We start from the raw sequence: 27,576 nt of genomic DNA on the forward strand, positions 1-27,576 counted from the left end.
GACATTTGATTATTGAAACGATAGGAGCACAAGGACCACAGACAATTATCTCTTTTCTTTTTATGGGAAAAGTAAAATATTTACATGAAAATCCAATTGACAAAAGAAAATTAGCAGGGAATCTACAATTGAGCAGCTAACTTAGTATTGCTCCGTATATCTAAAATTTTAATTTTAACATAAGTGAATTACTTCTAATGAGAGGTTTCAAAAGGAAAAAATTTGAGTTGACGGTGGTCTCCTCTTTCATGGTTCATAATCGGTGTTGTTGAGTCTGCAGTTAAGGGAAAATAGCCAATTCTTTGAAAAAGAGTTTCGCTCAGGAATCCCTTTTAGGGAGGTTTAAACTAGCCTTTAAATCCTATAAAAAATGAAGCTTACCGATCTGAAAGTTTATGGAATTGAAAAATAGATGTCAAATACATATTAAACAATACTAGTGGAAATCGTGATCCAACATTTAAAAACAAATTTTAAAGGAAGCGCTTCAAAGAAAAGGCAAAAGACATGTAAGGCTGCGGCCTAAACAAAAGCGAGTCCGGAGCCTAAAGGGTATAAAAATACACGGTATTTACCAAAAGGGTATTTACTAAAAATACCCTTTAGGCTCCGGACTCAAACAAAAGCTATCATAGTTATTTAGGTGATTTTGCACGAATAGTTAGCTTGATTATAGGCATAAACTTAATGACACGCATTGGATGCTTACATCAACCAATAGACGCATACATATGTTTGCGATATAAATTTTTATCACTTAACTATGACTACTTAATTTATATTTTCATCTTACTAAATCACTCGATCATGACAAGTTTAATTGATTTGTTGTGAACGCTCCGTGTATGTGAGTATTTATCATTAATTTTATTCCTCCACAGTTTACGCCAAGCACTGTTTAAGATAAATATAAATCAATTTTAATCCAATAGTTTCAATACAAGACTTCTCGAACAGTTTTTTGTTACTATTAAGTACTACCTCTATTCACTTTTACTTGTCCATAGTGCTAGGGTTTGTCCTGAATTTCTTATCTTATTTGAATTCTACCATAATTGTGTTTTACTTCAAAAGAATTTTTTGATAGAAAAGGTTTTCTTTATGGAAAAGGACTCTACTATATCTATCCTATTTTTCGGAGGAGAAGCTTTGAACTTCTATAAATAAAAGATTTATTATTTTAATACACAATAACATCCATAATGTAGTCTTAGAGAGTTTTGTTTAAAGGGAGATTTTTCTCTCAAAAGATTAATTTTATGTTTTTATATTATTTTTTCATACGTGGATCAATTGTTCAAACCATATCAATATATTATGCCTCTTTTTAGTATAGTTTTCGTGTTGTTCAAGTTTTGCAACTGTTAGCTTCCGCATGACGCCCTGTTATTTCGATCCAACACATAGCGGACTTTACACTTCTTTTTTCAAAAAAAAAAAAAAATGAATTGCATATTTTACTATAATGCCCGTAACTATTAGCATTTCAAAAAATCTTGAGAAATGATATGGAGATTTGTTTTTGTTTTGATTTGGAGATAGTAGTTAATATTAAGAATAAAGAAGAAAAAAGTTTTTTTTTTTATATTTTTAACATAGTGAACAAGTAAAACTGAACGAAGGGAGTAAAAAGTTAGTACTCTATTTATTTATGTTTCGCTCAATTAGATCATTAACTTTTCATCCAAAAATAGGGTTGTGTAAAGGGCCAAATATACCCCTGTACTATCGAAAAAGAGTCAAATGTAACCCTCGTTATACTTTGGGTCTAATTATACCCCTACAGTTATACTTTGGGCATAAATATACCCTTCCACCGTTAAAATTGACCAAGTTTAATATTTTTAATGAAGAAAATGGCATGTGGCATGCCATCTCATTGTCCAAATCCAATTTTAACCGTCCCTCTTTCCATGTCTTCTTTCACCATTTGCACCTCCCCTCCACTACTACTACACCACTATACCCACCACCATTTTCACAAATTCAAAAAGTGGAAGAAATCAAAATGCTTCAAATGACTCATCCCAATTAACTGCTTCATAGATGTACATATTTTAGTTTTTCAAAATTAGCTATATAAGCAGGGTTATAATCTAAAAGGGGTCAACTCAGCCGCAAGTGACCAGTGTTACGTAATCATACCATTTATAACAAGGATGAATCTAAATAATGTATGGATAAGTCATCCAACACAGATACCCTACTGTCAAAGGCAAAATTTATTTTAATCAGTGAAAATTATTGCTAAGAGATTTGACTTTGGAAGGCGCGTAAGATATTAGGAGCTGTCATATTATGTCTTTTGTCTAAGAGAAACGAACTTGATTATAACAGCGTTGAAAGGGGGGTTGATACTAATATTCGTAATAATATTTATTTAACAAGGTGAAAATGATATAAACTGCTTATACAGCTAATTTTGAAAAACTAAAATATGTACATATATGAAGCAGTTAATTGGGATGAGTCATTTGAAGCATTTTGATTTCTTCCCCCTTTCGAGTTTGCGAAAATGGTGGTGGTTATAATGGTGTAGTAGTGGTGGAGGGGAGGTGCAAATGGTGAAAGATGACATGGAAGGAGGGAGGTTAAAATTGGATTTGGACAATGAGGTGGCATGTCACATGTCATTTTCTTCATTAAAAATATTAACCTTGGTCAATTTTAACGTTGGAGGGGTATATTTATGCTCAAAGTATAACTGTAGGGGTATATTTGGACCCAAAATATAACGAGGGGTATATTGAACTTTTTGGTTACTACAGGGATATATTTGGCCCTTTTCCGAATTTATTATGCATAGTAAAATTAGACCACGTAAAAGTTACTTTCACTACTCTACAAGAGTATATGATTTGAATAGTGTACTACTTTTATGTTAACTGTTTCTTTAATCATTCCGCAAAAACCAAAACAAACTCAAAACAAGTTGCACATAAGTACACACCAAGTACAGCGTATATAGCCCGACCAAATTGTGATAACTTGCAACAACTTGAGGAACAACAAAGAAAGAGCCTTAGCACGCGGCATATCAAAACTCTGTTGGCCAATCCGCCTCCTAATTTGTCATCTTCCTTCCTTTTTAATTTCGGTAAAATTTGTCTTATTGTCCCCTCCACCTTCCACGTCCCTTTGCATTTTCTTTCTGCTGACAATTAGGGCCTGTTTGGCCATGGATATCATTTTTTGAAATGGTCTTCTGATATAGAATTGTTATTATTATTTTCTCCATTCTAATTTATGTGAAAGTGTTTGATTGAGTAAGTGATTTAAGAATAAAACAAAGGTTATTGAAACTTATGGTCTATAACAAATCACATATATTTGTGTGGCTATAAATTATGTCATTAAACGGTAAAATAAGAAGTTTAAAATTAAATTGCTACTCCACTAAATATGGAAATGTGTCATTTTTTTGGAATTGACTTAAAAAAAAAGTGTAATATGAATTGGGACTGAGGAAATATAATTTTGCGGAATATTTCAAATTCTGCAAATTTCAAATACTACATGTTTTATATTTTTCACTTTAAATCACTCAAAAAATTCAATAGTTTTCCAAGTTGTATTTATATCCAAACATTTTCTAATACTATTTTTGAACTTTTTCTAAATATGACTTCCTCAGCTCCAATTTATATGAGGATTGACCTATTTGGGGGAGTCAAACAACTTCTTGTTTGACTACGATTTTCTTTAACTCTTTTCATAAATTGTGAATTATTAATTACTTATAATACTTTTTATATAATTTTTAAATATGTAAATTTTATTATATAATACTCGACGAATTTATGTTTAAAATTGCGTCAAAAAACTTGTTTAGCTCAATAAATAAGTCTATCCTCATATAAATTGAGACGGAGGCAATACTTTTTTTTTTTTTTTTTAAAAAAACACATTTTTTTATATCCAAACGCGCACTTATCAAATTGTCAAAACCGTGTGCCCTCCAGTCCTCACGCCCCAAGATTCGTTCTAAAACAAGCGTCGCCCCCTTCCTTAGCCCCCTCACTACATAAAACCTCAACCTCATAAATTACGTATGCTTCATTCCACAACAACTAAACAAAAAAACAACTACTGAATTAGTCTCAATCTCTTGAACATCTGAAACAAAAATTAGTCCAAAATGTGTAAAGGGTTTCAGCCAAACGAGAAAGATCGCTTGAAAATCAAAGGCTTTTACCTCCATTTATCATTTTCATCACCTACAAAAAATGTCCCTGTACCCGATTATCTAACTCTACATTATCTCCCACGTATAAGTGAAAGTCCATTAGAGATTAACGACTCAAAGATCCGATCCAATTCACCCGGTTTCGTTACGCTCCACCGGGTCGTATCAGCTGAGAAGGTAACAACAAAAGGTGTAATTTACGGAAGTAGGGATAGAGTTAAAGCAAGTGAAGGAGTAAAATTCGAGATATTCATGGGTGATGTTAAGGTTATAAAAGGTATTTTCATGAAAGATTATGAGAGGATTGAAGAGAACTGGAGAATAGATTGTAAGTGCGCTTTGGAAAACGATGATTTCCAAGTGAAAGGCGCGGAAGTGTGTGTGGCGGTGGAAGAACACGCTGCTGTGATAGCGGAGAAGGTGGAGATGACGGTGAGGAAAAGGAGATCATCACGGCGGAGGAGCTGTTTTCAGAAATTGGAGGAGATTCCTGAGCAAAATGAGTTTGAGTTGGATACTTGTTGCTGCTCGGAGTGTGAAGGTGAAGAAGAGGATTCTGACGGCGGCGACACGGCGGAGATGGCGGAGGAGGGAGTTGGGTGGGCAGTAGATGTAGGGATATGGGTGATGTGTCTTGGAGTGGGGGTTGGGTATTTGGTCTCTAGAGCTTCTTCAAAGAGCTTAAGAAGAAGGACATTCATATTATAGACTTAGCGCATCCAACTTGTTTTAAGACGAGGATCCCAACTTGTTATTATTCATACGGTTTTTTCTTGTAATTTCTAACAATAGGATGTTGCAGAAAATTTTGTACATATTGAGAGTGATCTTGATATGGTTAATAAATCCAATTTTTAGGCCATTATTTACACTGATTTCACTGGCTTTACCATATTTAAGAGTTAATACTAGTAGTATTTTTTATCCATTTTGATTCTTCAAATAATTAATGAAAATGTATACTTTTGATTTTTTGTTTTTGAATGATCACAAACTTATCAATTATCAATTGCTCCACCATTTAATAGTTCATATCTAATACTGTAATTTCTTACATAAAAACATTTAAAATTAAGCATTTTCACTAGTTGAAGGTTAAGTATACTCAGTTAGGTATTAGTATAAAAATTAAAGTTTATTAATAATTGAGTGAGTAAAATTACTAGCCCTATTCGAAAGACATGGGCGTCAATCAGAGTTCGTTCGGTATTTCTTAAAAAATTATAATCCCAATTCTTGGGCGATTAATTTTCGATTAAAATTATAATCCCAATTCTTGGGCGATTAATTTTCGATCATTTTACTTTTAAATGTCACCTAGAATACAATAATATTAAAATGTCTCTTGAGATCCAACTCATTCACATACAAGGAAAACGCATTTCATTGCTTAAATTCTTCTACTGCTTTAAATCAATTGCAAGAAAGGCTTACGGTAATAGTACGATAAAATCTTGAACCTTGTTTCAAACTTTCAATAGGAAGGCAATAGTGAATAGCCAACATTAGGTTTGGCCGTCTAGTAACGTCTACTAATTGCTTAGTTACTAAGTGTAATTGATTATTCTTTTAAATTAAATTCAATCCACTAAAGGCCCAACGTTCACTGGCGAAATTCTTTTTTATATTCGAAACATAATCTATAAAATATATTTTATAGATGAAAATATCACATATTTATTAATACATAAAATATATTTTACACGTGTAAAATGGTTCGGTTCGAAATTTTTTCTACTTTTTACTTTTTATATATTAAAAAGACTGCCCTAATTGTTCGAGACGGTTATAAACTTAACTAAAAACCCACAATTTTATTGGAACACTATAAATCGGTTCCGTATGATTAAGCTCATTCGTTTTTTCAATTTTTGTTTTACACCCCTACGAAGAGCTAGAAACACATTATCTCGTTTCTTCTTGTTGTTCATTTCCTTCTTTTCGAATTCAAGGAACTTCTCATAATACTTCTTATTTTTTGTCATATAAAAATATATTTAGATTCTTCAATTATTCAGGGTGTATATGTAAATCTCTTTAATTGTAATTGAGCATTTTTTATTTCGGCAGACTATATGTATGAGTAATTTGAAATTTACAGATAAATTTAATTTTTTTATTAAAATAACGATGAGAATTTTCATCAGATAGTTAACGATCCGTGATAAATTTGAATCTTCTTCATCTTAAAATGCATTTTTTCTGCTTAAAATATTGTTGTTTGAACACTTGCAATATAAAATGGACAAATTCAGCTCTTACTAAAATTTAAAGGAAAGATTTTGGTATTTAGAGGAAAGATCAGATGGAGGATAAACAATGATTTTGATATATATATATATATATATATATATATATATATATATATTTGTATAAGTTTTACTTTTCCTGAAGTCAAACAAGTAAAATTACGAGTTTCAAAATTACGAGTTTCTTCACATACCACGTGGATCTACGATTTAATTGATTTTAACTTATCTAAAACTGAGACGTTATTATTTTGTACTTATGTATCTCTAGTTAATTTTTACATCTCCAGAAGTCAAACAGGTGAAATTACGAACTTCTTCATATACCACGTGGATCGATGATTTAAATGATTATGACTTATTTGGAACTGAGACATTATTATTTTGTACTTATATATATTCTAATTAAGTTTTACTTCTCCTGAAGTCAAACACGTAAACTTATGAACTTCTTCACATACCACGTGGATCTATAATTTAATTGATTTTAACTTATCTGGAATTGAGACATTATTATTTTGTACGTATATATTTATAATTATGTTTTACTTCTCTCAAAGTCAGACAAGTAAAATTATGAGCTTCTTCACCTACCACGTGGATCTATAATTTAATTGATTTTAACTTATCTGGAACTAAGACGTTATTATTTTGTACGTATATATTTCTAATTAAGTTTCACTTCTCCGAAGTCAAACAATTAAAAATTATACATACGCGATTAGCCAAAAGAAAATGAATCATTTCTTTCTAAGAAGAAGAATGTACAACAAACTAGCTTGGATTATAAGTGATAAATAAAATTAGATATTTGAACAAAAATGGTCACTAATTCACTACTGCACGATTGAATTCTCATTTTTTCTTTTCGTTTTTGCTGCTAATTCGAAACTCCTTTAATCACAGCACGTGGCAAGGGTCCACGTGTCATCACGATGATGCATGTATCCACGTCAGCGTCTCTACATCACCCAACTTATGATCCGTAGCTCAGACCCGAATTAATATCCGGATACCCGTATCTGATGTGCTCCTTCGTTCATACATATATTTCTTCATTCATTTTTCTATCTCTTTTCTCATGATAGTCAACAGTAAATTATCGCCTAAAATTTAGGGACCAAAAAAAAAAAAAAAAAAAAAAAAAAAAGGAAGAAGAAAAAACAAATAATATTAAAACAAAATATTTACCAATAATAGCCTAATAATTCGGAGATTTGTAATAGAATAGCTGTTTTTTTTTTTTCTGAGCTACATTTCAACTGTTAACACATCGCCGATGCTCTCCGTTAACTTTAACAGTCATTTCTACCGGTTTCCATAAACGGCGACTTATAATTCATCAGTTTCCATAAACGGCGATGAGAAACTTTTCGGCGAATCCAAATGATTACAAGCTTCTAGAAGAAGTAGGTTATGGAGCAAGTGCAACTGTTTATAGAGCGATCTATCTTCCTTTCAATGAAGTGATTGCAGTCAAGTGCTTGGATCTCGATCGTTGTAATAGCAATCTGGTTTGTTTCCTTTTTTCTCTTTTTTTTTTATGCTTAAGTAAGGTGTAGATATGTGTTTTTTTTTGTTGTTGAGTAATTTGACTTTGACTTGATGTTTTGCTTTTTGATGTTCTAGTTTAGATGCATTTCTAGTGTATATCTTAGTGGATATATGTGGTGAGAGGTGCAAATTTGGCTATAGAGATCATAGAGTTGAACGGACGAGGATTCAATTGTGATTTCCTTGTTTTGCTTTGCGATGTTCTAGTTTAGATGCATTTTTTGTTTATCTTAGGTTTATTTTTGTGGTTAGAATTGCAAAATTGGCTATGGAGATCATAGAGTTTTAAGGACGAGGCTTCAATTGTGATTTCCTTGTTTGCTTTGACTTACAGATTGGTTGATGTTTTGCTTTGTGAAGTTCTAGTTCAAATGTGTTTTCAGTTTATTATAGTGGAAATATGTGGTTAGAATTGCAAAATGGCTATGGAGATCATAGAGTTGAAAGGACGAGGCTTCAATGTGCTTTCTTGTTTGCTTTGACTTGCGGATTGGTTGATGTTTTGCTTTGTGATGCTCTAGTTTAGATGCATTTTCAGTTTATCTTGGAGGATATATGTGGTTAGAATTGCAAACTGGCTATGGAGATCATAGAGTTGAACGGAAGAGGCTTCGATTATGATTTCCTTGTTTGCTTTGACTTGTCATAGGTCCGTGTTAGCCCCAAGTGATGTTGATCAAACAAAGTCAATGATTTTGTTTTTACTGGCCTTGTATTAATATTATATTGTTGGAGCTCGTTGGCACTATTACACGGACAAATATGGAGCGAGAGTTGATTTACGTGTAACCAGATTACAAAGTACAATCAATTGTGATTTCCTTGTTTGCTTTGACTTGTCGTAGGTCCGTGTCTTTACTTGATTGAACAAAGTCACTGATTTGTGTATTTGTATTGGCCCTGTATCAATTTTACACCGCTGAGAGTTCTTTGGCACTAATGCATAGACAGAAATATGGAGCGAGAATTAATTGTGTAATCAGATTACAAAGTATAATTAATTGACTAGGCTTACGTCTGAAGTGGCAGCTGGTTTTATCTACCGATAACAATAACCGGCTTTGGAAGCTTTAAATCTTTTTCTTTTGATTGGTAGAAGCTTTAAATTCTCTTTTTGAACTCTTTTTGGATTGTGCTTTTATGTCAAAGATTCTGGTTAGCTAGGTGTTCCGCTGATGATGTATGCATCTGAAGTTCTCTTCAAGGGCATAAAAAGAACATATAAGATCTTTGGCTATTTTGAAATGCAATTTGTTCCACGTTTATGGCAATTCATTTCCTAATTTTACTTTCGTTGTTGGGGATCTTTTTAAATAGAAATAATATGCTACAAAACTATTTAGCAGGGGAAAAAAAACAATTCGCACCTAGGTAATTTTTAGTTAGATCAGATAACAAAGGATAAAAAGTGACAGAGGGACTTGTATTGAGTGACACATTGATCGACAATGAAACGGACAACAAAACTTTACAATAGTGACCTTTATCTGAGAAGCCCATGGATTCACTCTACAAATACCATCACATTCCAGTACTTAAAATGAAATCACATCATCCCTGTCACCATTAATCCTATTTTATGAGGGTATTCTAGCTATCAAAATTTGGTTAGCGGATTTCTCTCATCAAGTTCTTATTTGACTTGTCGCTAGTAGAACACGACCATATTCATCTATTTGGAGTTATTATATGCAGTAATGAATTGATCTTTGGATATCTTTTCCTTCTTAATAAGGTTAATACAGAGTTGGTACAAGCAATTGATAGTTCCCTTACTATAACCAGCCCGAGGAAAATATTTGAGAAGAAGTATCCCTGAAAGTAACCATGACCATCTGTGCTAGTTCTATTTTCGTGCCACCCTGTATTGTTGTGCTTCTTTCACTTGTGATAGTAGTTCATTTTGGTAGGTTGATCAATGCGTTCAATGTAAGCACCTACCAAAATTTATTAGGTCAACGTTATCAAAGGCAAAAAAGGTAGAAAACTGTCAAGTGTTTGCTGATGTTTTAGCTTTTAGCCAAAGCATGAGCTTTAGTGTAGTAAGGCGCCGACGAGAAAAAGTACAATATGAGATAAGTAACTAAACATATAAAAAGTAGTTATGTGGGCCACAGAAGTGGAAAACTACAATTACATAGAATATACAGAGTAAAAGCCATATCAACAAGTTCAAATCTATTTTAAAATGTATGATCTAGAAGCAAGCTTTTATTCAGATTATTGACAGATCTATTTTATACTAAAATTATGATTTCATAGTTTCTAACATGCTCATCCATAAGTTGCTAATATATCCTTGTGGCCAATGAAGTGGGTGCAAATCGCAGAGACCAGGATTTAAATCCTAGTAGAGACAAAAAAACACTAGGTGATTTCTTCTCATCTGCCTAAACTTTGGTGGTACCCGTGTTGAAACTTTGGTGGTACCTGTGTTGATGGGAGGCATCAGGTACCCGGTGGAATAGACGAGGCGTGCACAAGTTTTCCCCAAAACCTCCCTTACCAAAAAAAAAAAAAAATCAGATTGCTACTAATACTTTTTTATACTTATCAGAAAAAAAAAAAATTAACTTATAAGTTCACATAATATATCAATTTGTTATCTATTTTATCGTCATCTTTAAGACCATTTGGCTAAACAACATTATTCAAAATTCAATTAATTTGAATTTTAAGGACTAGATCATATATTCTCTAATTGGAATTCTATATTTTTACTTGATTCCTTAATTGTTTTTTTTTTTTTGGTGTGGGCCGGGGGGGGGGGGGGGGATCCCAAACTGGTTAGGATCAATTATATGACTCCTCTTTATTCATTCAACTCTATTCAGGCTCAGTTTTAATAAAATTTTTAGACAAATTATAGAGGTTATATTAAACTGGGTATTTTCTAAATCTCACTTTTTCCACTCGTACATGTCTCCACCGAAACAAAAAAGAGAAGTGAGACAGTAGCAATTAAACCTTAATCGCGCCATTTGGATCTTTTCCGTCCATAGTCTGTTTTCAGCAAGTTGCATGCATTCCGAGAGAACAATAACAGCAACAACATACCCAATGTCGTCCCACAAGTGGGGTCTAGGGAGGGTAGAGTGTACGCAGACCTTACCCCTACCTTGGTAGGTAGGGCGAGAGAGTGTAAGTCTTTTGAGAAAATTTCTCTCAACGTTATTTGGTCTGCATCAACTCCTTTGGAGGAATAGAAGTGTCAAGGAAGGCTTCTTATAGTTACAAGTTGAGGTGTCATGTTATAAAGACTGTTCTTGTAATTGTATTTCTATTTAGGTAGGATCATGCTGCTATTTTGCAATTGGGGGTTGAAAGAATTTTACTTCTCCACAGGATGACATACGCAGGGAAGCTCAAACGATGAGTTTGATAGACCATCCTAATGTGATAAAGTCATTCTGTTCATTTGTTGTTGAGAGCTACCTCTGGGTGGTGATGCCCTTCATGGCTGAGGGGTCTTGTCTACATCTCATGAAAATAGCATATCCAGATGGATTCGAAGAATCTGCTATTTGTTCTATGTTGAAGGAAACTCTAAAGGCGTTGGAATATCTCCATCGGCATGGGCACATCCATCGAGATGTTAAGGTTTGTTAAAACTGATGTTCCCTTGTTTCTGATCCTCAAATTGTGACACTTGTGGTTTCTCTACCACTTTTCTTATCGCAGGCTGGTAATATATTGCTGGACACTAATGGGGCAGTAAAGCTGGGCGATTTTGGTGTTTCAGCATGTATGTTTGACAGTGGTGATAGACAGCGGTCTAGGAATACCTTTGTAGGAACTCCGTGCTGGTGAGCATATACGCATCCTTTCAGTCAATTTCCATCAATAATTGTTTCTATGCTAGTTTTTTCATGTTCTACATGTCCACCAAATACTTCTATTTTGTAGGATGGCACCGGAAGTTCTGCAGCCTGGAACTGGATATGATTTCAAGTGAGTTTTTTCTGTCGCGGTGTAAGATCTTTGATGATTTCATATTTTATGATGTAAATTTTCAATTAGTGGTTGACTGAGAGCTATTTGAGAAAGCTGAAGTCTGAATTCCATTGGAAATTGTATCATTGGATTACGTTAATGAATTTTAGTGCTGAAAGCTATTAAGTATATGCATTTACTCCTGTCGCTGAATTCTAATCTGAATTATCCTCTTTAGTATTGTTTGAAACTAAAACTGGAAGTATATTAATTGGTCACTAGATAATGCTAGCTAGAGTTTACGTAGACTTATTCATGCTGTAATGATGAAGCTTCTTTCATTCCTGATGACATGTTTGTGAGCATTTTAATTCATGTAATAAGCAATTATGGTTGATTAGAAATTTGTTTTTGGATATGTGGTCTTTCAGACTTCTGTCATATAAATTTTGTTTAACTTGAAGTTGGGTAAATCAATTTACGTGGCACGTAGAGTACTATGTGATTTTTAGTTTATGTATAAACAAGTCTAAATATTTAATGACTTAATCTGGTAATTTTAAGTGCTGAAAGCAGTTATCAAACATGCTCTAAGATGAGAATTCTGAATTTTGGCATAAAGGTCTACATTTTTCTTCTTGTCTAAATGATATGTTTGTGTACTTATACAGGGTAATTCAAATATTTATATTATTGATGCTATTGACACTAATTTTCTTCCTTCTACAGGGCTGATATTTGGTCATTTGGAATAACTGCCCTGGAGTTGGCTCATGGTCATGCACCATTTTCAAAGTACCCTCCAATGAAGGTATATATTTATTTCGAAGAGGGGTCAACAACAATACTTTAACTTGGTGCTTGAGTATGTATTATTTAAGTTACCCTCGGTTCTCTTGCCACAGGTACTACTGATGACAATACAGAATGCCCCTCCTGGACTTGATTATGACAGAGACAAAAAATTCTCTAAGGTATTTGCATATGTTGCTCTGCCATTTCATTCAACTGTACAGCCCAAAGGAAAAAAAAATAATAAGTGCGGTTTCATTTGCATTTGTACATGGAGATATTTGCATATGTTGCTCTGCCACGTGCTTCAATCTCATCTTGTGTGTATGGAAAACAAAAATGGTTTTTACTTGTCGTAACAGTCATTCAAGGAAATGGTTGCAATGTGCTTGGTGAAAGATCAAACTAAAAGGCCAACCGCTGAGAAGTTGTTGAAGCATTCTTTTTTCAAAAATGCCAAGCCTCCAGAGCTTTCTGTAAAGAAACTCTTTGCTGACTTGCCACCTCTTTGGAATCGAGTTAAAGCCCTCCAGGTATTTTCATAGTATGGTTGTTATAAGGGTGCTCAATTTTCCTACTTAGCATCGTCTAATGTTGCTTGATGAAATTCTTGCAGCTTAAAGATGCTGCCCAACTAGCTTTGAAGAGAATGCCTTCTTCCGAGCAGGAAGCATTATCACAGGTTTGTGGCAATTGTTCTATCAATGACATTGTTCATTAGTGCTCAATGGCTATACCATCTAAGTTCGCGTGCATTTATTTGTTGCAGTAGCTGCAATACTATTCTTCTGTGAGCGAAAATGCCATTTTTCTCTAAACTTAGTTTTCCATCTTTGATGAGAAAATATAATCAGCCTCTCAATTATGAATTACATATCTTTGGATCTCCATTTTTCTCTTTTGAACTTTGTGCATTCCATGAAAATCAAAGATATCTAATTGGTTAGAGTGTATAATTGCTAATTATAACTGTCAAATTCATTCTTTTGGTTCTTTTATTATTTTAGGGAATGTTGTACTTTCTCTTCTTGTACACTTTTGATCCTTTGGACTTGGGGATAGTTTGTTGATGATGTACCTCCGGTTTCAAAAACAAAACCCAAAAAGGATGGTGACAGTGTATGCAAATAATGTTCTTATGTTCTTAGCCTAACGGGTTGCTACTTGCATTGTGTCTATGGCCCCTTTTTTTAAAATCTAAAAGCAAGTAAAAGCATTTCCTTCATTTTTTGCCCTTTTGCAAGTGCCTACTTTGTGCATGTAGGCTAGTCTTTCTCTTTTCAAGTTTCTTTTTCTTTGGCATCTGAAAGTGAACAAGGTGGGGAGTTGCCTTCTTTAGAATTTTCCTTCTGTTTTAACTTTTTGTTGTTCTTCACAGAGCGAATATCAACGGGGAGTTAGCGCCTGGAACTTTGATCTGGAGGATTTAAAGCTTCAGGCTTCACTGGTATGTATGTGAGAGGCATCTCTTTATGTCTGATAAAGACGCTCTTTCACTTTTGCTCCATGAATTTTGCCATCCATATTTAGTTGTCTCTTGTTTGCTGTGGCAGCTACAGGAGGATGATGAAATACAAGAAATTAAGGAAGAAAATGATACCATGAAAGCTTATATGAACTACAAGGTCTTTGCCAGTCTTTTTCTGTGATATTTTAGTCTATTTTCAATTTATTCACATCGGCCTGGAACTGTTCTCTTATTTGCAGGAGAAATCTATTGCCATACAATATGCTGGAAAATCAACCCCTAGGGAAGATTCTAATGCCAGGTATATTCCTTTTCGTTTTGGCCAGGCACATAGAGTTAGTCGTAGAAAGATATCAAATTAGTAGCTGTTAATTTCAAGGGGGAACTGACGCCTTGTTTTGAATTTCCAATTTTTAATGAGGTTGAATTCCCTGTATTGTTAGGTGTTAGAAATAGTTAAACCATTTTGGACTAACTATTCTACTCCCACTGCTGCATTTAATAAAGTTGTATTTTTTGGATGCGGAGTTTAAGATGTTAATTTGACTTATATATTATATTGATGGAATAAAGATTAAAGTAAGGCCAAATCCATCGGCAGCCCCTTGTGGTCGTCAAGATTTTTCACTTGAACACCTCAAGTACTCCTTGTTCCATCTGGACACCTCTGGTGGGGCCCCGCTGTGTCATTTAAGCACTTTTTGCACAATCAGCCAAATATGTAAAATGTGTGTAACACACTCGCCGATGACGTGGCAAAATGACAAATTAAGTTAGGACATGTGGTGTTTGATCAAATAATAATATTAAAAATAAATTTTGAGAAAAAAATAATATTTGAAAAAAGAAAAGAAAAGAAAAACTTATTTTCTCCCACCCAATCATATTATACACGCACCTAAATAATTACTACAAAAAAGGGTTTTGACCAATTAAACAGATCTATTTAGCATACTACCCCCACCCCCCATAGTCGTCTTCTCCGCCATACCCCTCCTTTTCCATCGTCTTTTCCGCCACCCCCCCTCAGATATGATCGTCTCCTTCGCCGCCCACCTCCTATTCCTTCGTCCTCAGAAAAAACAAAGGAAGTCCCCACCACAAAAATCATTTTTTCATTGCTCCAATGACCCATCTTCTTCTCCGTAAGAATATTTCCATACGGACCGCTGTATGAAAAATGAATTGACAGCATTGAATTAATCAATCTGAGAACTTTAAGAACAAAATTAATTACCCATTTGGTTTTCTAATCAACATGGGAACATTAACCAGCTGTAGTTTCAGTACGTTGAACTTAAGGTTCCGTATGAATCCTCCAATTAGTTGTAACTTCAGTCGAAGAATCCAAATGAAGCAAATGTTGAAATGGAATTTTGGTAGATTGATCATTAGGTATAGCAATAATGGTGGTGGAAATGGCAGCAATAGCGATGGTAACAGATTTGAGTCGGAAAATCCTTCCTCCATTGAAGGGGTAAGCTTGGTGATGGTAGAGAAAAAGAACGAAGAAGAAATAAAAGAAAAAAAAAATCTGTTTTTGCTTTTCACGCGCGTGTTTTCTGTGAAAGTCACGCAAGGTGCCAAGTCAGCAAAAAGTGTGTAAATGGCAGAGTCGGGCCCTACCACAGGTGTCTAAATGGAACAAGGAGTACTTGAGGTGTTCAAGTGAAAAATCTTGATGACCACAAGGGGCCGCCGATGGGTAGCATGATACTGAAAATATCATGTTTGGAGTTCAAAATTTGGATACACAAAACGAATCTTTATCATAGAATGTTGTGAAAGACTTATAGACTATATTACACAATGTGGTCAAACATTTTGGACTATCCCACAATACTAAGTGCGTCATACAAATAGAGGCGCAGGATGTATGTGTTTTCATGTTTAATATTGTTCTGAGAGTCCATATAGATGTTTTTAAGTTAGTTTGTTCGTATTTACGTGGAGAAGGGTAGAGGGGTGAGCCATTATCCACCGAGTTTCAAACCACGCGTCGCCGACCCTCAGGTGTTTCTCGGTTATAAATAAAAATAAAAAATAAAAAATTAGTTTATCCATGATATCCTCTCTTCTGTAGCGTATATGTTTTTTCCTGTGGAATCAAGTACAAACTAGGTATTCTCAATGTAATTATTTATCTTCTTCAGAAGATAAAAAAACATCAGCATATTTCATGAGAACTAACTGGTCTCTCCTGGGATGAGTATTAATAATGGTTTTGTCATCATCACCAAAATATGATAGTTTAGGTAATGGTTATGCATGGGCTATGATTATGTGAGCCAGTAGTTACAATTTTATTTTTGGTCAAGGTAGGCCTTGGAGTATTATCAATTTATCGTCTCAGTTTTAATTTTCGTTGACACATTTTGTTCCCAGTGAGCAAGAAAGTGTTGGTGAAGTGCCATTAGCTGAATATGAGATCAAGAAGGGAAAAGGTTTGGAAAGTAGTTTGCTAGATCCTGATCATTGGGAGAAAAATGGACTGAAGAGGAATACATCAAAAACGGAGTTGCCACCCCTAACCTCAGACAAGGATGCTTTACCGACCAAGAGTAGAACGCAAACACCAAAAGCTCGTCAAAGTCAAAGCGGACCGCTTATGGCGGGCGTTGTACTTAGTCAGTCGGCATCAGAAAGAGCTCGAAACTCCGAAAGGTTCTGTATGACTCATTGTTTTATGGTTCTACTGTAATCTTACATTGCACCAAGACAAATTATTTAAGGAAAACAATTGCCCCAAAACTTTTAAACTATGAAGCTTCATTAGTATTCAGGAACCGAATAGCCTTTCTTTCAGTCCATTTTCAACTGTAGGGTGAAAGGATATTGATGAGAACTGATTGCTCAAACTTGGTCTCTCTACCATATCTGGAAGGTCCCCTATTTTTTTTAAGAATTTTTCTTTGTTGGAACATAAAAGATTTCCATGACAGAAGGAATTCTCACAGGCATTTTCTCTAAAATTAGTTCGGTGGATACATTTTATGGAGGCTAATTGCAGTGTATAAATAATCCAATAACATTCTACTGTAGTTCATTGTGCTTTATTTGACCATTTGCGTATCGAAATATGACTGTTTGTTTGGGCTACTGTTATCAAAATGAGAACTTTCAGTGAGGTAGCTTATGTTTCTCTTGCAGAAGTGAGATTGAAAATCAACAACCAGGAGATAAAGCCCATCCAGTGCGAAGAGCACCCAGCTTTAGTGGCCCTTTAATGCTTCCAAACCGAGCTTCAGGAAATAGTTTATCAGCTCCGATTAAATCATCTGGGGGTATTAATGCTTTCAAGACAAGTTCATTTTGCTATTGTGTGTATGACTGACAATGGTTTATATGAAAACTCTAGGTGACATGCTAACTATAGGCAGAGTTCGCTTTGCAGTAATGATTATTTTTATCTGTTCAGGATTCAAAGATTCTTTGGATGACAAGTCGAAGCCAAACTTGGTCCAAATAAAAGGCCGTTTCTCTGTAACATCAGAAAATGTAGATCTTGTAAAGGTAAATCATATTTTTTCATACTCTTTTCTTTTGGATGACTATCTGCTAACTTAAATATGTATGTTAGGATATTCCGTTATGTACAGTTCCGCGACGATCTTCCCAAGTAAGTGGTGTGGTGTTTCCTTCTCAAAACAACTGAAGTATTTCATTCCTGCAGTATCTTTGACACAAGATTTCTTCTGTGATTCCCAGGGATCACCACTTAGGAAGTCTGCTAGTGTTGGAGAATGGCTGGTCGAATCTAAACAAATGGTGTGTGTATTGTCCCTTTCTTTGCTGCTGCAGTTAAATGATGTGAATATGTGAAAACTTGAGCCCCACGCTAGTGGTGCTATTTTGTCTTAACCAAGTGAAAAAAGCAGTGAAAAAACAAAGAACTTATTGGTTTCAAGACGGCCAAACTTACGGGGTCTTACTGGGTTCTTGAGAGCTATAATAATACTGCATTTTTCATAAATTTTCAGCCACCCTGTCAACCGCCCAAGGAACTTGGCCCTAATAATGTTCCTGCTTCAGTTCTCATGCCTCACCTGCAAAATCTCTTTCAACAGACGTCAATTCAACAGGTAAGGCATCAGTGTGTAATAGGGATGCAACATCTGTATTCCCCCCCCCCCCCCCCCCCCACCCCCCACCCACCCACCCACACACAGAGGAAAAAACCCTAGACAAAACAAAAACAAGAAATGTGTGAAATTCAAGATTAACTATCCAATTCTATTTCTCTGTTTGTTCTAACTCTTTATTTCTACTGCATTTGTTATCAGGATCTCATTGTAAATCTATTGAGTAGCTTGCAACAATCTGAGGCAGGAGATTGTAAGTAAACATTGAGGAAGAAATGTCTGATGTCCTTATGTAAAGAAATATGTCTACCAATAGTAACATGGATTCAGGTTTACTTAGATTGAAATTTCTTATTCTGTCTCAGCTTCTCAAAATGGAAAGTTATCTTCCCAACAGCGCCCAGAAAACAATGGAACTGTAAGTACATGCCTTTGATTTGAAAATATGCTAGCTTTAGGACTTTTAGAAACTGCAAATGTTTATGTGGAGCTACATAAACATTTGTCTTTTATCACACAGCAGCCGTTCATTTTGATAAAGACACTTCCGTTTGCAGGTTGAAGCAGCCGTTTCTGAGAGGGAGAAGCTATTGCTAGTCAAAATATCTGAGCTTCAGGCTAGGTCAGTCCGCTGTGACACAAATCAACTGTGGTGCATGCTTCTCACATTTCTATGTAGAATTTTTAATTAAAGAACTGTTCTCTCTACTTTGCAGGATGATTAATTTGACAGATGAATTAACTGCAGAAAAAACTAAATACTGGCAGGTGAGTGCATACTCAGTTTCTTTGATGCAAAGGTCTATCTAATTTTAATTGGATTGAATAAAAAAAGAATAGACAGAATAGAGGTGTGTTGGGTTAAACAGACACCAAATACTTTCAGGGTTAGGACCAATTCGTGGTTACCTTCACATTCTCCCATTCCTGATTTAGGTGTCAATTGGTTGAACTGAAGGAGAAGAATATTAAGGTATTAGTCTTTAGGCTTGGTGTCAGTTGGGTGAAATGAAGGGATGATAGAAAAGAAGAGAAAAATAAATGTACAATTGCCAAGAGCTTTGGGTACAACTTTGTTAGTAGAGGTAAAAAAAAAAGATACGTGAAAAGGAAAATAAAGATATAATTCTAATGGATAAAATTGGATAACATGGAGCGCAAAAATTAAAAGAGTGGTGAAGAAAAGAAAATCCACTGCTTTCTAAATTCGTGAGTACCAATTGGGTGAGATGAAGGGGTAGAGTGGGTAAAGCAGCAATTTATGATCATTTTCTTTCAATTTCCCGATCTTCCCAAAGAATATATCTTTGCAAAAATATGACTAGTTTCTCCATATATTTTTTAATATTTCTTTTCCTCCCAAACATGAGAAATAGCATGGAAATGTTTCCATAAACAATAATTATTATAATAATATTTATAATAATAATAAAGCGCCAATTGTGTGGAGATGTCTCTCTTTTCCTTGATGAGAATCAGGTCAAAAAATTAGGTTAACAACAATTGTGAGGAGGGAGGGACGGCTGAACAAGAGAGGTTTATTAGCAGTATCCAAGTGTGCGCTCATTTATTAACAATGATTTTTTATCTGCTACCAGTTGCAGCAGCGGTTGCAATGTCAAGGTGCGGAGAGGATGGGGACAGAAGAGAATTGGAATATTGATGACAAATGATACTTTTCATGTGTAAACACCGTGTATATTCAGGTGTCTATTTGATGTTGCTAGAACAGGCAATTTTGAATTCTTCACTCATCTTTACAGACTTTATCAGCGTTGTTCGCTTTTGCAGGTTGAAGTATAGGAAGAGGCAGAGTGTACTTATTCTTATGTCGCTGAATCATGCACTTGTCCTTGTTGAATAGCTCGTGTGGAAGAATCCATCTCCAAGTGGCAATAAACAAAATAATCAGTGCATAGATAATTTCTTCATTTGTTTGACGAGAGTACGAGCTGAAAACAAGCTTCTTGTGCATATTCACGTCTTCCAATCCGAGGGATTATTTACTTAGATCTAGAAGATTTTGGAGAAGATCTCAGCGGGGAGAGGAAGGCAGAGGGGTGGGGGTGGAGGATTCAATTCCTTCCAATTTTATTTGTAGATCCTTAGTTTATGTTGTAGTCAGTCTGAAGGTAACATTGAGTTGTAATTTTGTAACCTATATCATAACAAATGTCACCATGAGATGTGTTAAATAATGCTTTATAGCTTCACAAGCATCCCTCAAGCTGGTCGATGCCTAACATACTTGTGGCCGCTGCCAAATTGCCAATTGCATAAATGAAGAGATGGATCTATTACTGTTGGATCCCATTGAATCTAAACAACTATAGTCATTTGTGACTTGTGAGTATGGCCTTCTAATTCAAAAATAATTTTGTAAATATTGCCGTCTTAGAACTGTTTAGTATTACATTTTTGTGGAATCCCCGTTAAACTCATTAAAGTGTTCATTAGTTCTTTTTTGTCCGAATGCCATGTTTATCAGCTAGCTCTATGTTATCAAAATAACTAGGAAGCGATAGCCTGTGCTGTGTGCATGGGCCCAATATATTAATTTCACATAGATAACCTGTTTCTAAGTATTATTTACAATTATTTAGGGCACTTTCGCTTAATTAAATAATATAACAAAATTTTATTAATGAATTGTGCTCCAATCTTCTTCATTTTAGGCCTTATGTCAGAGGTATCTTTCTCTCCCCTGTTCTCACCAAGCACATCTATGGACCCACACGCCGATAATATATTTGGCACTCAAAATCATAACCGGAGAATATATATATATATATTTTTTTTTATCCTTAAGCCTTTGAATTTGAAAGCAAGACCTAAAAAGCTGGCTACACAGGAATACATGATATGTATAATGGAACTGCTACAATAAATTTATAGAAAACTTTATCTAATTATCTAATTAAGTAATCACAATTTCCTCAGACTTCTATAAAATAGCTGTAAAAAACGATAACAAGTTACAAGAATCAACTAACAATATCTATCTCTGAATCTTTAATGTAGTGATTTTGTTCTAATCGATATTATTAGACTTACCTATAAAAGAAACCAGAAAGAAAAATTATAAGCAGGTTTAGATGATTCTTGGAAAAGTAATTTGAAAAAACAGAGTACAGAAAAAGCATCAACAATACACCATCATCCAAGTAGTAGCAAAAAAGAGTAATACTGTGATAAGGAGTGAATAAATTTAGAAGGGGTATAAAAGTAAAGTGTAAAAGTTACTGCACAATACAAATACAGGTGAGAAGCCCACATGAAAAGAAGGTATTCCAAATGACTATAGTAGGAGACACAGAGAGTTATAGGCGGCCCCCACATAATCACAGGAAGTAGCCAATCCGTATTTGCCTAAGCAGGCATGTTGACGGAGAGGAGCTAGCAACTCCCTCTTATAAAATAAGGGCTCGTTTGGTACGATGGATAAGCAAAAATAGCCCTGAGATAAAAATTAGTGTCGCCTTATCTAACGTTTGGTTGGAAAAAAAAACTCGGGATAACTAATCCCGGGATTAGTTATTCCGGCGGGATTATAGTGTTTTTTATCGCACCTTGAGGGTGGAATAACTAATCCCGGGATAACTTATCATGGGACTAGTTATCCCGGGATAAGTTGTTTCCAACCAAACGAGCCTTAAGAGAATTTACATTTATTTCCCAGAATGCTGATGCTAAAATATGCATTTTGGGCTACAGAAAACTAAATGCTCTTAAACTAACAACAACAACAGTAATCCCACAAGTGGGGTCTGAGAAGTCTAGTGTGTACGTAGATGTTACCCCTACTTGGGGCGGTAGAAAAGCTGTTTCCGATAGACTCTTGGTTCAAGGAATGTTTTTAAACTAAGACAAAGATATAACTGTACATTTTAAATAGTTCAAGGGTAAATTGATCCATTTTGCCTTGTTTTGGAAGGGAGAGTAATTTTTAAGCTAGTATTTAGCACGTTGGAGGGCAATCTTTGAGCCAAATAAAACCGTAAAAGGCATTTTTGAGCCATAGACGTAACCGAGAGTAAATTTAACTCTTTTCCCTTTAGTGAATAAGTTAATTTACGTCGTAATGTTTGTTCAAAAGTTTATTTGTATAGCAGTGGACCCGATTTGGAAAATGAAAGGCGCCAACCAGGACCCATAAGATATTCCTTTTCTTATTAAGTTGGCACTGTTCTCAAAACGTACAGCATTCACGAATCTTTTCCTAATAATAAATTAATAATCCCATAATAATATTAATAATCCTAACCTAATCCCATTACCAAAATTGTTAAAAAAAGAAAATCCAATTACGAAACACTTGGCCGGTACAGATTAGATGCTGCAGTCGCCGGCGATGAAATCTGTGAGTTCCACGTCAGCAGCTGTACCTCTCTCTACTTGTCTCTTACCAACAACTCTGCGACCTCTATATCGAGCTCGCCTTCACAACAACCTTAATCGGGTAATTCACTTAATTATTATTCCCACTTCTATTTCTAATCTCATTTTAAGTTAGATAACAACTTGTTGGTATAAAAAACGTGTATTGGAATAAAAATAAGCTCAATAGAGCTGAAATATACTTCCCCCATGCCCAATTTATGTGTCCCTATTCGACTAGACACGAAGTTTAAGAAAAAAAAGAAAAAATTTTATGGTCTAAAATAAGCTTTACGTATTTGTGTGACCATAAATCATCTCAAAGAGAAATTTAAAGTTAAATTATTTTTAAATATAGAAAAGTGACCTTACTTCGGGGATAGACTAAAAAGAAAGGTGTGTTGTATAAATTGGTATAGAGAAGTATTAAGGATTCAACTAGTTTGAGATTAAGGCGAAGTATATTGGTTGATATATTGCTAATCTCAGTTTCATCGTGAAGTTTATTAACTTAATGATGATGTATTGTTTTTGATTTTTCGAATCTCATTTTAACTTAAATACCAACTTGTTGGGATTAAAATGTGTACTGGAACGAAAATGATACCAATAGAGCTGAAATATATTAAGGATTCAGATAGCAGACTTCAACTAGTTTGGGATTAAGGCGAAGGATGTTGGTTGATATATTGCTAATCATGGAGTTTATTAACTTAATGATGATGTTATTGTTATTGATTTTGTAGAGAAGATTGAGAAATGGAACTTGCAGGGCAGAGTTTGCAAACGATGCGCCTTATGCGGTCGCTATCGGTGCTTGCATTTTAAGCTCGTGGGTTTTCCCAACTAAGTACTCGGAGGATGACGATGGTGAATCTACGATTGATTCTGCTGATGCAAGGTTTGCTGTCATGGGAATTATCAGCATCATTCCATATTTTAATTGGATGGTGAGAATTTTCTCATTGCATATTTATCATCATTTGTTCTACGTTTCAAATTTAGGGTTTAGGGCTGAGGAAGGTGAAGAGTTGTGGTAGTTTGACAATAACTCAAAAACAATCAAACCATTTAGGGGATTGAATGATTCATATAGCTGAGCCCAACTAACTTGGGATTGAGGTGTAATTGATTGATTGATTTCCTGGTTTACTTTGTAGAGTTGGGTCTTCGCGTGGTTGGATACTGGGAAACCACGTTATGCTATTTATGCTCTTGTGTATTTGGCTCCATATTTAAGGTACAGAGCTCTTGTGTTTCTTGATGATAGTTTAATATCATGCCCTGTCACCATCCTGAATGTGTTTTAAGGAATGTGTTACAAAGATATCATTTAGTTGTATAGCATTTTGCTCAACTGGTTATTTAAAAAGCTAGACAACTTATTTGAACAGGTTAAAATTTGCTTATTCTGGATTAAGTTGTACAGCATTTTGCCCAACTTATTAGCTAAAAAGCTAGACAACTTATTTGAACAGGTTTAAAATTTGCTTATTCTGGATTATGCTGTACAGCATTTTGCCCAACTAATTAGCTAAAGAGCTAGACAACTTATTTGAACAAGCTTAAAATTTGCTTATTCTCAAAAACTTTTTGTCCTCTGGTTTCTATTTGCTATTTTGCAAAAGTTATTCTCACATATCTGTGATGTTTCTGTTGCTCAAATTAGTGTAGTTGTAATTATCTTGTGAACTTTCTGCTTCTTCCTCATCAAATGTATGATTTCTAATTTTCTAGAATATGAATGAAATATAACTTTACCTGATAAAAAGATTATGATTTCTAGAATATTTGGAAGTTCTCCAATAACAATTGCTTGAAGATTAGTTTAGATTTATTATTAAACCTGTTTCTCATGGAGCTTGACTCAAGATACGAAGAAAGTATATTATATAATTCCTCAACAAACAATTGACTAGGTTTTCGTAATGACTTCCTGTCAACTACTTTCTAAAAAAAGCCTCTCCATCCGACAACTGATGTGCCTAACAAGCTGAGAAAACGCTGCCTGAATACAGGCTCTGCACGGACCTGAAGATTTTCCATATGTTTATACAATCTTTAGACTGAACTATAAATCCAAGTGAACTGTTATAGTACTCTTGACTTTGATAAGCTAGTTTACATGCATTTGTTTGCTGGTATGAATCCATTTGGCCTTTATATTTATAACCAAGAATTTCATTCTGATGCTCTTTTATCATATGCAGCACCAATCTGTCTCTATCTCCTGAAGATAGCTTGGTACCCATTGCTAGCATCCTCTTGTGCATCTTCCACATTCAGGTAGTATATCTACACTCTCAAACTCGATAAATCAATTGTGCTGAGGTTCTTTGATACGATCCTGGATAGCCCTGCTAGCACAAAGTTTAGCGCGGGGAGAATAGAGCATCTCAACTGTAATTTTTGTTTCCTTCCAAAAGTGGGAGTTCTTGAATTTTATTTCATGTCCTTAGTTGGTTTAGTATTTCTTTCCAAAAAGGGACAACTTGTTTTTTTTCCTTGGTGGATTCTACTTTCCATATTGTTTCCCTAGTTTATTTTTTTGATGAAGTAAAATGTTGTATTGTTGGCATCAAGAAGATGCAAAGGTTACAAAAGAGATGTTAGCTCCGAAAACAATAGATTCTATAAGCATTGGGATCTAACCAAAAGCAAATGAAGGCTACGATGTCAAGCTTAGAAAGCCAATAAAATCGACAAAAGAAACTACATCATTTACAGGAGCATAATTACTCCCACTAAAAGCTGTAACAGACACCTAGCCTTAAGTACTGAGTTAGTAGTTGAAATCCCATCAGAACATCTTCTATTCCTTTCTATCCAAACACACCAAAAGATACAGCTAGGAATTATTTGCCAGATGTCTTGATGGCTTTACTGACTTTCCATGAGTTCCAGCTTTCAACTGCTTCCTTAATATTCAGAGGTAGTGCCCAATTAAAATCAAAAACTGATACGAACGTGTGCCAGAGATCAGCAGCCACAATGCAATGCAAAAAAAGATGGTTGATAGATTCTGAGCTTGACTGGCACATGTTGTTTTCCTAGTATAATAGGGATGTTCTTTTGCTTGTTTTTATTTAATTCCTTTGTTGATTCGAATAGGGATTTAATAGCTTATAAATACTTGGTAGTCTCACTGTTTAGGGGGAGATTGGCTATTGTGACTACAAACAAAATTGATTAGTTGGAGACCTTATAGTTTGAATTGAACTCGAAAATTACTTTTAAGTAGGGGTGTCAAACGGGCCGGTTGAGCTGAAATTGGCCCAATCAAAATGGGCGTTGGCTTAACATTGGCTCAAAAGTTACTTGGGCTGAACTGGGTTGGGCTGGGTCATGATCCGCCCAACTTGACCAGTTTTTTTGAAGGGTCTATTTTCTAGAAAAATATTTTTCGTGGAATTTTTTCTAGAATACATTTTTCGTGGAAAATATTTTGAGGAAAACATTTTCCGTGGAATATCAAACACACCACGTACTTATTAGATACATGATACAAGAAAAGTGAATACATAGAAAAAAAATAAAGTAAATCTCAAGCAATAAACCCAAATTTAAGTAAATCTTAAAAACGGGCTAGTATTGGGCTAAGTTGGAGATCAATTTAAAATGGGCTAAAATCAGCCAAATATGAAATCATCTTGAGCCCAACCCATAAAATTTTGGGCGGGTTGGGCGAGCCATCATCTTTTGGGCCATATTTGACACCCCTACTTTTAAGCTTGATTTTTTGATGGAATTGATTTCTTCCTGTAATTTTTGTATCTTTGGTTCTTTCTTGTCGTTCTTTTAGGTGTGATTGATTTCATATATCAACTGTTATCATAGCATTCAGTTAGGGTCTGAGACTCTTTTTGTTCTTCAATTTCTTCGGTAATTTCTATAATTCTATTTTATTAACTAGTTTATTACTCTGCTCTGTGTATCCTGAATCGTATAATCCTCATAGAAAATTTCATCTGGTTCCAGCTGGAAGCATTCAAAAAAGATGACTTCCAGGTATTGGATAAATTTACAGAGACTGGAAAGCATATGTCAGAAAAGGTATCAACCACGCGAAGCACTTACTGGCACATGTAAATGATTTAGAAGTTTATCATTCATATCTAATCTTTCAAATTGTCTTGAAGGAGGAAACATACGATCTTAAGAAGTTGCCTTCAGCAGATGAGATAAAGAGGTGGGAAATTTCTAGAAGACGTGAAAATCCTGAGCACTTGAATGAAGATGGAGAAGATATTAGTGAAAAGAAGTAGGGGTGGGCGTTCGGTTTTTCGGTTCGGTTTTATCAAACTTCGGTTTGGCTATTTCGGGTTCGGTTTTTTGAAGGTGGACACCGAATACTGAACCAAACTAGTTCGGTTCGGTTTCGGTTTTTTCAATTCGGTTTTTTATATAATATTAGAAGCGATTCCATCGACAGTAATTCATATTCTCAAAAGCAATAAAACATAAAATTGATAAATTGAAATCAAAATCAAACAAACAGGATACACAAGAACAGAAAACTATAATCATGATATAGGATTACTAGGTGTTATGTACATACCGTAAGAATAATTAAGAAGTGTTATATATATACCGTAAGAATAATTAAGAAAATACATAAAAGACATACATTAATTCTAAAGACACATCCTAGTTACCTTTCTTTGTTAAGGATATTTGATTTTCTCAATTGATGTGGAAAATTAGGCATACAAATGCAAAAGAGGACTTATTACAATTGGTTTTTTTTTGCTTTAAACTTAAATGGACCTGGACTATTTTAATTTTTTTTTAGTAATGTATTAAATTTCGGTGCGCGTTCGGTTTTTCGGTTTCGGTATTTTTACGGTGGACATCAAACACCGAACCAAACTAGTTCGGTTCGATTCGGTTTGTTGAAGTTTTGGTTCGATTCAGTTTTTTGATTTTTGATATTTA

General features: G+C 34.7%; 3 protein-coding genes across 5 annotated transcripts; all 3 read left to right on the forward strand.

Moving 5' to 3' along the window:
- Positions 1-4,030: 4,030 nt before the first annotated feature.
- LOC132634719 (uncharacterized) lies at positions 4,031-5,061 on the forward strand. The gene has a single exon (XM_060350742.1). It carries the CDS (start codon positions 4,139-4,141, stop codon positions 4,892-4,894), a length of 756 nt encoding a protein of 251 aa, XP_060206725.1. The 5' UTR covers positions 4,031-4,138; the 3' UTR covers positions 4,895-5,061.
- Positions 5,062-7,528: 2,467 nt separating this feature from the next.
- LOC132634720 (serine/threonine-protein kinase BLUS1) lies at positions 7,529-20,591 on the forward strand. Of its 2 annotated transcripts, XM_060350743.1 has the most exons (23): positions 7,530-7,949; positions 11,335-11,589; positions 11,671-11,795; positions 11,896-11,940; positions 12,652-12,733; positions 12,828-12,896; positions 13,077-13,247; positions 13,331-13,396; positions 14,093-14,161; positions 14,268-14,339; positions 14,422-14,483; positions 16,568-16,846; positions 17,333-17,466; positions 17,601-17,695; positions 17,763-17,801; positions 17,891-17,950; positions 18,163-18,264; positions 18,466-18,517; positions 18,630-18,682; positions 18,822-18,886; positions 18,981-19,032; positions 19,863-19,970; positions 20,056-20,591. In XM_060350743.1, exons 1-22 carry the CDS (start codon positions 7,797-7,799, stop codon positions 19,935-19,937), a joined length of 2,175 nt encoding a protein of 724 aa, XP_060206726.1. In that variant the 5' UTR covers positions 7,530-7,796; the 3' UTR covers positions 19,938-19,970; positions 20,056-20,591. The 2 variants fall into 2 exon arrangements, with proteins under 2 accessions (XP_060206728.1, XP_060206726.1); XM_060350745.1 differs by lacking the exon at positions 17,763-17,801 and having other exon boundaries at positions 7,529-7,949.
- A 1,872-nt stretch (positions 20,592-22,463) lies between these two features.
- Positions 22,464-27,076, forward strand: LOC132634721 (uncharacterized). 2 transcript variants are annotated; one of them, XM_060350747.1, is made up of 6 exons: positions 22,464-22,723; positions 23,388-23,591; positions 23,802-23,881; positions 24,852-24,927; positions 26,600-26,694; positions 26,781-27,076. In XM_060350747.1, the coding sequence occupies exons 1-6, from the start codon at positions 22,598-22,600 to the stop codon at positions 26,824-26,826; spliced, it is 627 nt and encodes a 208-aa protein (XP_060206730.1). In that variant the 5' UTR covers positions 22,464-22,597; the 3' UTR covers positions 26,827-27,076. The 2 variants fall into 2 exon arrangements, with proteins under 2 accessions (XP_060206730.1, XP_060206729.1); XM_060350746.1 differs by having other exon boundaries at positions 22,466-22,723; positions 26,620-26,694.
- The last annotated feature ends 500 nt before the right edge of the window (positions 27,077-27,576 follow it).

The sequence above is a fragment of the Lycium barbarum genome, chromosome 4 (assembly GCF_019175385.1).
Source record: "Lycium barbarum isolate Lr01 chromosome 4, ASM1917538v2, whole genome shotgun sequence".
Taxonomy (NCBI): Eukaryota; Viridiplantae; Streptophyta; class Magnoliopsida; order Solanales; family Solanaceae; genus Lycium; species Lycium barbarum.